Source organism: Equus caballus, chromosome X (assembly GCF_041296265.1).
Source record: "Equus caballus isolate H_3958 breed thoroughbred chromosome X, TB-T2T, whole genome shotgun sequence".
NCBI classification, from domain to species: Eukaryota; Metazoa; Chordata; class Mammalia; order Perissodactyla; family Equidae; genus Equus; species Equus caballus.
In genome coordinates, this window is record NC_091715.1 from 101,697,157 (window position 1) to 101,708,586 (window position 11,430).

The following is an 11,430-nucleotide window of genomic DNA, read 5'->3' on the forward strand; positions in this document are numbered from 1 at the left end:
GCACAGGCTGGTTAAGTAACTTGGCCAAGCTCACTGAGTGGTTAGCAGAGGAGCTGAGATTCAAACCTTTGTAGTTTGAATCTGGAGCTGACGTGCGTTACCACTATGCTACATCTATAGCCCCCTAGTGCTAATTATCACTAAAGGCTGCCATCATCACTATCACTATCATCATCATCATATTTTCTGTTCCTTATAGCTTGTAGCAAAGTACTTTATTCATAAAGAAACTTAAACCTGAGTGTTGTTAGACCTCCTGTCCCTTATCCCATTCTCCCAGTGTATCAGTCTATTCCAGCTTTTCCTTCCTTCCCAACTTAATGGTCCATCACTGTCCATCATTTTTACTACTTTCCTACTTCATCCTCTGGTGCCTGGGTCCACTGTCCTCGTAAAATCCCAGCTCTTGATAAATCTCAAATATCCACCTTTTTTTTATACCTGTTACTTAGTGCAGTGCATCTGGAAAAAGTTAACCAAACTTTTCTGACTATTGACACTATGAATTTATCTTTCTCAACCTCAGTATAGTCCCCTGAATTGAAAGCAGATAACCTCTGCTATGTTTACATTATGGATATTTTACAAGAGTGCACTTTCACACAATGGCTCTCTGAACTGAAACTTGGCTTATTTATGAGCTCGAGTATTTAATGTACCTCTGAACTCCCTAGATAAGTAAGAGTTTAAATTTTCTGCCTGAAGCTTTCCTTTTCAATCCAAAACAAAAGCCAGTCACAGTTGTCAGACTTCTGTTCTGCCACTGGTTTTAAGAGGTAGGTGCTCACTGAGAGACAAAAGTCAGGAACTATTACTCATTGAAGAGTTGTTGTTTGCCTGAGCATACATATCATGTAGGGTTGTTTGTTCCATTTTCATATAACAAGGAACTCAACTAAAACTAACTTAGTAAATTTATTATCCACAGATTGGAAGTACTGAGGTAGGGCAGCCTTGATGGTTATTTAATTCAGCTAAGGACTCAGCTGTCTTCCATCTCTTTCTTCTTCCCTTCACAATATCACCTTCCAGCTTGATGGATGCAATAATCCTAGGAGTGAAGCAACTTCCTGAGGAAGAAAAGCAGACAATCCTTCCTGATAATCTTTTCATATGAGAGAGGACACTTTCTTCAGAAGTCCTTCTGCAATCTTCTCTGAATGTCTTATTGAGCAGAGTTAGATTACCACCCTTCCTGAACCAGAGAGTACCAAGGGGATGGATTACCCCTAGACCGAGCAGACTTATTCTTGGAACTGGGATCAGCCTCTGTGGTACATGACTACAAGGAACAGGGAGGCATACTTATGCAAAAATGACATTCTTTTAGTAAGGGGTTATAGTAAGCAACACAGAGTATACAAAGCACTGAGGTTACAGTGACAAAGAGCACAGTGGCAATGTCTTAGCAATTATGCCATCTAAAAGCCACCATGGACTTCTCATCTACTCTTTCCTACTTTCCTCAGCTGACCCCATAATATGATATCACAATTTTAAAAGGAACTAGAAAGACCTGATACATACAGGTATTTCAGAATATCAGATAGTTTCTCATTATAGTGTGCACAAGAATCCTGTGAAGTAGTTATTACCAGCCCTCTTTGAGGGATGAATTGACTGAGTTATAAAAACTTAAGTACCTTTTTCAAAGTGACACAAATAGTGGCAAAGTCTCTATTTAAACTTTGGACTGCCTGGCTCTGAAGTCTGGCGAAGTTCCAGGGTAGAGCTCAGAGGAGAGAGTCCCTACTCTAGCATGCAGCCTCCCTTTAGAAAGTGCTTCCAGGGCTTAGAAACTGGTTGCTCTAGTCTAAGCAAGTACCTAGTAATAGAGTGCACTGCCTTTTAGTGGAGTGGTGGTGGTGACAGAGATGATTTTTTTCTCCTAGGGTTAAGTCACAGTTGCTCAGACTTCACCACCAGGAACTTTGATTCAGGAAGTCTGAATTCTAATCTACACTCCAGGTTAAGAATTTGGGGGCTGAAATGCCAGGTTCAGGGAGCCATGTAAATTTTCTATACCTGGGAGATCAAAGAGCTAATATTAGTGGAGCAGCTAGGTTTTCAAGGGCAACTTTATTCCCAGATCTGAAGTTCACCTGAAAAGAAGAGAACAAAAGCTATGTTCACTAGTCTTTAGCTACCCCATTAAAGTCCATAGGCCAGAATTCCAGTTTAAGTTTTGACATATAAAGAGCTTGGAATTCATCCTGAACTTATAAGCAGAAAAAAAGCTGAACCGAGAGTCAATGACTTATCTTAGACCCATCAGAGAACTGAGGTCACAGGGCAAATGACCACCCCAAATTCTGGAGAAATGACAAATCCTGTGAGTCACAGCGTATCCTTACATAGAGCAGAAACTGCTAGAGACATAAACAGGTAAGAACACTTAAATGGTAATTGTGACAAATTGCTGGAAACTGAGTGTGGAATAGTATGAGAGAGAGAGATCCCACGGGGACCTGCAGTCTTAAAGGTTTAGTGGGCTTTACCTCCAGGAACTCTGGCAGGTTCTCACAGTGAGGATCCCAGAAAGATCCCTTCAGGGCTCTGGCAGTGAGAGGGGAAGTTTACTCTTGTGAAATACACTCAGAGCCTCCTCCGTAACAAAGGCCTACTCTCCAGTAGAAAAGACTTTCGCAGAGCCTTCCCCTAGCTGAGGGAGAGTCATTCTCCCTACCTGCTCACTCTAGCCTTCCATTCTCACATAAGGGGTAGAAAGAGGCTAAGAAACACTTGTGAAGGTCACAGCCTATGGACACAGGCCCAGAAAAGACTGGAATTTAGTTTTAAGATTATAGAACACTTCCTTTCCTCCACACATTATCATCATACTAACAGGCCTCCAGTAACAGTAGTAACAGTAACAGTAGAGTACAGCTGAAGGAGCGGCAAGATGCAGACTCTCTCTGCAAGAAGTAATTAGGGAATCCCAAAGTTAAGAGGGAAGAGATAAGGAGACTCTGGCACCTACGGCTACAGAAAACATTACGCACAGCCCAACTGCTAGCCAGCTTAAAATAAAACTGACTAAAGGTCTATTTACCTCAGTTCGTATTACCCAGTATATCATATCCAGCTTTCAACTCAAAATTATGAGGAACACTAAAAGGCAAGAAAAAGCACAGTTTGAGGATATAAAGCAAGAGTCGGTATCAGAGTCGGATATGATGCAGATTTTGGAACTATCAGGGGATTTAAAATAAGTATGATTAATATGTTAACAGCTCTAATGGATAAAGTAGACAGGTGTGTAGGGCAGGTGGCTGAGATCCAAGCTGGTTGTAAGCTCTGCCCCATTTCCACACTGCCAAAGATCAGGAGAGCTGGGATGTGACCGCCACAGAAGACCTGACAGAACAGTGGAAGAGAAGCCAGGCGCAGCCCTACCTGGTGCCTGACACGTGGCAGTGGGGCAACAGAGAAAGAGGCTTGTATGACCCGGTGCGGGTCCTGACAGGGAAAGCCCTGTTTCTTGGGCAACTGTGGGGACCGCGAAATGGTCCAGTGTGTTACCATTTCGAATGAGAAAGAAAGCAGTGTGGCAGAAAGAATGAATGATTGTGGGCGCAGACCAGCGGTTTGTTCGCTGGAGTCAGAGGTCTAGGTGTGCCTTCCTCGGGAAGAGGGGCAGTAGTGAGGCCTCCATGGGACCCCCTCCCACCTCCCCGCAGCCACCAGAAGCAATAAAAGAAGAACTTGGTAGGGGCCCCCAGAACCTCGGGGGCGGTCTGGTCTTAAATGGCCTCTCGCCTCCCAACCTGCGGTCCTCAGGGACCCTCTCCCATCAGCGTCCTGGACGGATGGTGGGCGCAAGGGGAGGTGGAGGCGGGCAGCCAGGGAGCATTCTGGGGGTTCACACACAAACACCCACCCACCGAAGGGCTGTTTGTGTCCATCCGCTGCTCCCTGCGACGCGGCCCCTCCGGACCTCCCGATCCTGGCCCCCAGCGGCCCCCACCCGCCGGTCCCCTCTATTGTAGTGGCGGAAAGGAGGGGGTGGTCGCCACGTAGGTGGCCGCGGAGGTGTAGTGAGGCGGGCTGGCCTCCGCCCGCCCCTTGGCGGGAGCGCCTCCCGGCCCCGCCCCCTCTGGGTCGGAACTACGGTGGGCCTGGGAGGGGGCGTCGAGCCCGTTGGTGCCGTATCCCTCCGCCCCCCTTCCCGACACCCCTCGCCGCGAGCGGTTCGTGCCGCCGCCTGCCCAGCCCCTGCCCGTTTTGGTGCAGCGGCGCGGGGGCCGGGCCGCCTGTGTGCGAGTCGGCCGCACGGAGGGCGGTGGGCAGGCGCGCGAGGCGCTCGGAGAGGAGGGCAGGCCGGCGGCCTGGGCCTGAGTCGAGAGAGGCAAGTGGGGGTGTGGTGGGGGCGCGGGGGTGGCCCCGCCGTTGCCCGGCGTGCAGCCCGCCCTCCAGCTGGCAGCCTGGCGAGGAGCCGCCGAGGCGGTCGGAGCCGGTCGCCGAGAGCTGTGCGCAGCGGGCCAGCGCCGGGGGAGCCGTGGCGCTGCGGCGGCGGCGAGTGGCGCGGGCCGGGGCGCGGGGGCGCCGGAGAGGCTGCCGAGAGGCTCCCGGGGCTCCTCTGGAGGCGCCTAGCGCTCGCAGCCGGCTTCTCGGCGCCGCGCCCCGCCCTCGGCGGTGTCTGTGCGGGGGAGAGGGCTGGGGGGCTGCTGCGGGAGAATGGCGGGGCGGGGACGGGGGCGGGGGGCGCGGGGAGGCCGCGGGGCCGCGGTGGGGGGCGCGCGAGCTCGGCGCCGGGCCGGCGGGAGCGGGCCAGTGGCGCTGGGTCCTCCGGGCCCGGATTGTGGAAAGGGGCCGTGGGGCCCCGCGTCCGGGGTGCTGTCGCTTCCCACTGGCGGCTTGTTAATGCCGAAGTCTCCTGTCTGCGCGGTAGGTCTGGCGACTTCAGCTAAAGGGGACCTGAGTGGGTAGACTGTGAAGAGACCAAAATGGAATATCTGTTTGCCTCTGAATACCACAGTTTTATTGCCTTCCATGTGTAGGTTTTGCACTCAGTTAATGCTAGCCACTGACAGGCTGAAGAGTCGATTGACTTTTACAGGAAGGATGCATGTAAATAGTGTAGTTAATTCCCCTTTCTCATTAGGGATCTGTTTTCTCAACACCCAGCCCCCTTTAATATGTTGAGGTGTGGGAAGGGCTGTTCAGAATAAGGGGGAAAGTTTTCTGAAGGATGAATTTAGAAGGCGTGAAGTCAGTCTGTTTCTTCAGTTTTTGGTTCTGGAGACCCAAACTCCATCTCTGTCCACCTCTCACAGCCCCTCTCATTTTGGTGTAGAAGCAATCCCACAGATTTTGTGGAATTCCTGAGGGTGACTACCTGAGGAACTATGGGAGTTGAAAGACTTTTATTTACTCATTTCCTGATTCTTGAAAAGGAGTAGTTAGACCCTGAATTCTGGTTATCTGTCCATTAACCTGATATTTTTCTACCATTGTCAACATATTCTCTGGGTGTCTTGCTGAATGTCCCTCCCTCTTTCTGTAGGGCGGGACTCTTTTCTGGCTAGAGGACTGTTCTTTGGTGGGAAGGATAGCATCTCCTGAGGACCCCTGCTGTGTGTGGGCTGGCTGGCATAAGTGGTGAATGAGGTAGGATCTATGTATGCAGGGAAGGGGAATGGGCAGGGGCGTGCAAAGATGGTATTGAAGTAATAGTCCCTATTATCTTCGATACGTGGTTTCTGAATACAGTTGCCTGTGTTCCAATACCCACTCTTGTGCCTGGTATTTTTGTTCAGGGAAAGAGTTGTGGCCTCTGCTGGGAAAAGGACTAACTTCAGAGTTGGGAAGAGGTCTAATTAGATAAGCTGCAGGTCTTGGGGAAAGGAATGGGAAATCATTTGGGAGGAGCAGACAGGTGGGAGACGTTTAACACGGCCTTGAATATACAAAAGCCTATGTTATAACGCTTGTCATGGGTGTTGGGCCAACTTAATGTCTTCTGTGTTCTCTTCTCTGCCTTTTTGTCTGTCCATAGGTTTTTTTCCTTTATAGGTTTCTGTAGAAATCTGTAGGTAGCTGTTTACTTTGAATTTAATTAAGAAAGAGAACGAAAACTATTCATTTGGATCCAAGGTGAGTGTGAAGATGAGCACGCCTATTGATTGGGGATGGGAATTGGGTGTTTGCAAGTGGGTGAGACCAGATCATATCTTGGAGCCATTGTCTTCCAACTTTGCAGACACCTCTGCCCTCACATTTGTGTATAGGAAATGGGGATGGAGTGAACCAGGATTGTGCCTATTGGGTAATTGATAGATACCCAGGAATTGTGTGTGTAGCGGGGGACGACCCATGAGGAGGACCAAGGAGGCCAGAAAGGTTATATTACTGAAGCTCTAGATGTGGAATGGCAGGTATTGGGTTTAGAAACCAGAGTGCGTGTCTGTGTGCCAAATACTCAAAATTCCAGCCCCTCCTGTATTTTTTGTCCATAGGTCTGCCTGTGAGTTGGCTGTAGGGCTTAAGAAAACTGGAAGCAAGGAGGGAGGAGAAAATTGCACCAGATCAATGCAGGTTGGTGTGAGGCCTACCTGGATAGACCTGTAGAGAATAGTAGTGTGTACCAAAGGGACTGGACACTCCTTAGCCTCTCTGACTTTCAGCAAGCTTTCTCATCATTTCTGCTCCTATTTGATGTAGAAAGAGTGTGGTAGTGCCTGGGTAGGACACTGTTGAGCATTAGTGGGAGTGTGGAAAAGATAAAATGAGATAACAGAGTTTGCTACTATTCTACTTCTCCTACCACACAATTCATCTCTACTTTCTTCTATCCTGTGTGGCTGTCTGCATAGAGAAGCACAGTTGGAAGAGACTCAAAGCCCATTTCCTTCCACCCCAGGTCCATCTCCATTGGTGGCTGTGGTGGCCTTGGAGTGGCAGAAGATCATCACCTTCAACAGGTCTGCACTCAGGAGCCATCATCTTCCCTCAGCCTGAGTGTCTCTGCCCTCTGTCTATGTCATTGACAGAGGTTGTCTTTTTGAAAAGGAGATTGTATGAGTGCTGAACTGACAGTAGACTCTCAACTCTTGCTACAAAGTTTCTCTCTGATCCGTGAAAGTGTGTTAAGACGTGGACCTGGGGCACGTTGAGAACCAAGACCAAGACTGTATAGGGCTATCTATATAACTGGACTTCAGTCATGGCTGGGGCTAAGAATGAGAGTAGAAACAAGGCCAAAACTGAAAAAAGGGCTGGTATAGCAGCTGAAGCAAAGAGGGAGGTTTCTGGCATAGTCAAATCTGTAGCCAAGACCCAAGCCAAAGCAATAGCCAAGACACGGTCTCAGGCAGATGCAGTGGCAGAGACAAAAGCAGTGTCTAAGATCAGAATTGTTACTAAGACGAAGAAAGGGGCCCTAGCAGATTTTAGTCCCAAAGCTGAAAGTGAGGCCACTAGAGTATCTCAGTTTTGTTCTGTGGCTGAGGCTAGTGCTGAGTCCAGGTCCCCATGTAAAAATAAGGCTGGTATTGATGCCTGGTTCTGGGCTGGGGAAGAGGGCAGTGTTGGTTCCTGGTTCTGGAATGGCGAAGAGGCGGGTAATCATTCTAGTGCTAAGGATGAAGATAAAGCTGATAGTGGTCCCCTGTCCTGTGCTGAGAAGTTGGAGCCTGTGGGTCGGGCCAGCTGCAAGGCTAGGCCAGGGGCTGAGGAGGAGGAAGAAGAGAATGTTATTGGGAACTGGTTTTGGGATGGAGATGAAACTAGTTTTGACCCTAATCCTAGACCTGTGAGCAGGATAGTTAGGCCTCAGCCTGTGGATGAAATTAATGAAAAAAGTAGGCCCAAGGACTGGTCTGAGGTAACTATCTGGCCCAAAGCCCCTGCTGTAACTCCAGCAGTGTTAGGATTTAGATCCCAAGCCCCATTTGAGACAAAGCCTCCTTCATATATTGTCCTGGCCTCAGCTGAGGAAAATGCCCATTCTTTGCCTGTGGCAACAGCAAGCCCTTCTAGGAGCACTCCCTCATGCTCACAGCCTATCCCTGAGTATCCATTTGGTTCTGACCCTTGCATCCAGACCATAGAGGAGATTAGACGTCAAATCAGGATCAGGGAGGTGAATGGGATTAAGCCATTTGCTTGCCCTTGCAAAATGGAATGTTACATGGATTCTGAGGAATTTGAAAAACTCGTTAACTTACTGAAGTCAACTACTGATCCTCTCATTCATAAAATAGCTCAAATTGCAATGGGGATCATTAATGTTCATCCATTTGCCCAGGAGTTCATTAACGAGGTGGGTGTAGTGACGCTTATTGAAAGCTTGCTCAGTTTTCCATCCTCTGAAATAAGAAAAAAGGCTGTAATTACTCTGAATCCCCGTTCTGGGGATGAAAGACAACGCAAGATTGAATTACATGTTAAGCATATGTGTAAGGAAACCATATCTTTTCCTTTGAATTCACCTGGACAACAATCTGGATTAAAGATACTAGGGGAACTGACTACTGATTCTGACCATCACTACATTGTTGCCAATTACTTTTCAGAGCTTTTCCATTTGCTATCCCTGGGAAATCGTAAAACCAGAAATCTGGTTTTGAAAGTGCTTTTGAACATGTCTGAAAATCCAACTGCAGCCAGAGACATGATCAATTCAAAGGCGTTAGCAGCATTAAAGCTCATCTTTAACCAGAAAGAGGCAAAAGCCAATCTTGTTAGTGCCGTGGCCATATTTATTAACATAAAGGAGCATATCAGAAAGGGCTCAATTGTAGTTGTCGATCACTTGAGTTATAATACACTCATGGCCATTTTCCGTGAAGTTAAAGTGATTATTGAAACAATGTAAAATGAACCAGAAATAAAAGAGAATACTTTTAATAATCTCCAAATTCTAATAAGCTAGTTCTTCCCAGAGCTGTGCATAACATTTTGGTTATCACAGTGTGCATGTTACAAATTACATCTTTAAGATGATATTACCTGTGACTATCTCTAGGTTTGAGCTTAGCCATTTTTGGAGTATCAAATGAATATTACACCATGAGCTGAAAACAGCTATTGATTTTTATGTTGTGTAGATGGGGAGCTTTTTAACATTTTACTTAAGGTAGTGAACCAGTTCATTGTCAGTACGCTAACTTGTTCATTAGTATCTGTTTAGATCCATGTGTAGCTTCAAGAGGCAAAAAAGAAAATATCTTGAATTTAGAATCTAATTGCAGAAATAAGGCATATACACACAAAAAGAGAATTAATAATACATACATTCATACACAGACACGCACACTCACACTCATTGCCAAATATGCACTCAATACGTAAAGAAGGCAGGGCTTGCTATAGATTGTTTAATGTAAGAGGAATTACTGTTTTTCCTGGATTCTGCCTGTATCAGATAACTCATTTTACAACACAGAAATGGCCCTGAATCTGAGATAAAATGTAATATTCATTTTTTAAATTTTATGGCTACGTTTATAACACTCATGCTGTTAGGCTATTTCATTTATGTCAAAGTCATCTCACAGAAGAGAAAGGAGGTGTAGGTATAGAGAGGAAACATTTCCCGAGTACCTACTCCTGTGTCACATACTGTGTTGGCACTATGTTTTACAGGATCTTTTCCTCTTCTCACGATGGTACTGTGAGCTAGGTACTGGTATTTTTTTATTATTATAACTCATTATTTTCAGTCAACTCCAATGAGAATTAGGGAGGTTAAATACTTTTCCTAGATTCCCACAGCAGGCAAATGGCATAGCTGTTTTGTCTGATACCATGTTTTTCTGATAACCACAACTCGTTATCACCACACTACCTTACAGTCCTCTTTCACTTCTTTAGGTAGTGGCCCTCAAGGCTTGGAGACTGGTTTTAATGATTCAGTTTTGCTGTAGATAATGTCTGCCAGTCTTGCAATTCTTAACTTCCTCCAAATGCACATATCCATTAGGCATTTGGCTATATTGGCTGGGAGTCAAGAGAAAAGTCAGATGGGTGTGTGGATTTCAACTGGCAGTGTCTGGGAAACAGCAGATGACCAAAACTGTTGAATGAGTAAGATGTAGATTTGGAGTCATCAGTAAATAAAATTTGCTATATATCCTATCTTTTTCAATCCGTATGTACTTTTTCCTCCAAAGAACTGTAATCAATTCTGTGCACTGTTTCATACATTACATTTAAAAAGATAATTGCTTTCTTCCTCCTTGCAAAATCATACCTTAATTTTTTTTTTTTTTTTTACCGTTTATAGTTTATTCTCCTATGTGTCATATGAAAGGCCAAAGGGCTCCATTTACGAGTAGGCAAGCCCACTTTGTGCATTTGTACTGGCTAAACCTATAGAGGATAAACTTAACTGGAGAAATTTAGACCAAAGCTTCAGCTTCATCAACACAGAACAGGAAACCCAGAAGAGAAGCTGCTGCCTCAACGTACATGATAGTGATTCCTGGAAGTCTTTATGGTCCAGAGAGCATTGCCAGGACTTTTAGGCTATGACTGTGGTTCTCTAAGACTCATGATAGGAATTACAACCCCTTGTCTGAGCTGAAGAGAATGTCTCAGTGTGTGAAAATTTTGGGTTATATACTTTTGAGATTTTTAAACAGTTAAGAAACTAAAACAAGATTATACTATAAATGTTATTTGTAACTTACTTTTCCCCTAACTGTATATTGTGAATGTCTTTCCATGTCAATAAATACACTTCTGCAGCATATTTTTGAGTCACTTAATGTTTTTCCTGTGTTCACAGTTGGTGCATAGTGCATTAATCTTTCATTGCATATTCTATTAATCAACAATGTGCACAAATTTATTCTTTTGCAACAATAGGACTGTAGTATTCTGCAACTTGCCTTTTCATCTTTCCAATTATCTTTCCAATTTAGTATTATACACATCTGCCATGTGCTTTTTAATAGCTTTATTGAGATATAATTGGAATATATTAAACTGTACATATTTAAAGTAGACAATTTGATAAGTTTTGGCATATGTATACATACATGAAACCATCACCACAATCAAGATAGTGAACATATCCATCATCCTCAAAAGTTTTTTCATGCCCCTTTGTAAACCCTCCCTCCCACCTCTCCCTGTGTCTCCCCACCCCCAGACAACCACTGATCTGCGTGTGACAATATAGGATCATTTTCATTTTCTGTAATTTATATAAAACAAATCATACAGCATGTATTCTTTTGGCGGGGGAGAAGAGGGGTCTGGCTTCTTTGACTCAACATAATTATTTGAGATCCGTTCATGTTGTGTGTATAAATAATTCTTTGCTTTTTGTTGCCAAGTAGCATTTAACTGTATGGTTATACCACAATTTGTTTATCCATTCACCTGTTGATAGGAATTTGTTTGGTTTCCAGATTTAGGCTATTACAAATAAAGCTGCTATGAGCATTCATGTACAACTGTCTATGGATGTATGCTTTGCTT

The 11,430-nt window shown here is 45.4% G+C and overlaps 1 protein-coding gene across 4 annotated transcripts; it reads left to right on the top strand.

The window, feature by feature from the left end:
- Positions 1-3,897: 3,897 nt before the first annotated feature.
- Positions 3,898-10,696, top strand: GPRASP3 (G protein-coupled receptor associated sorting protein family member 3). 4 transcript variants are annotated; one of them, XM_070258282.1, is made up of 5 exons: positions 3,898-4,348; positions 5,507-5,610; positions 5,999-6,096; positions 6,459-6,537; positions 6,863-10,696. In XM_070258282.1, the coding sequence occupies exon 5, from the start codon at positions 7,166-7,168 to the stop codon at positions 8,816-8,818; it is 1,653 nt and encodes a 550-aa protein (XP_070114383.1). In that variant the 5' UTR covers positions 3,898-4,348; positions 5,507-5,610; positions 5,999-6,096; positions 6,459-6,537; positions 6,863-7,165; the 3' UTR covers positions 8,819-10,696. The 4 variants fall into 4 exon arrangements, with proteins under 4 accessions (XP_070114383.1, XP_070114384.1, XP_070114385.1 ...); XM_023633625.2 differs by lacking the exon at positions 3,898-4,348 and adding an exon at positions 4,747-4,887; XM_070258283.1 differs by lacking the exon at positions 6,459-6,537 and having other exon boundaries at positions 4,080-4,348.
- The last annotated feature ends 734 nt before the right edge of the window (positions 10,697-11,430 follow it).

Coding starts and splice junctions, on each gene's coding strand:
- GPRASP3 (XM_070258282.1), top strand. CDS start 7,166: ATGGCTGGGGCTAAGAATGAGAGTAGAAACAAGGCCAAAACTGAAAAA.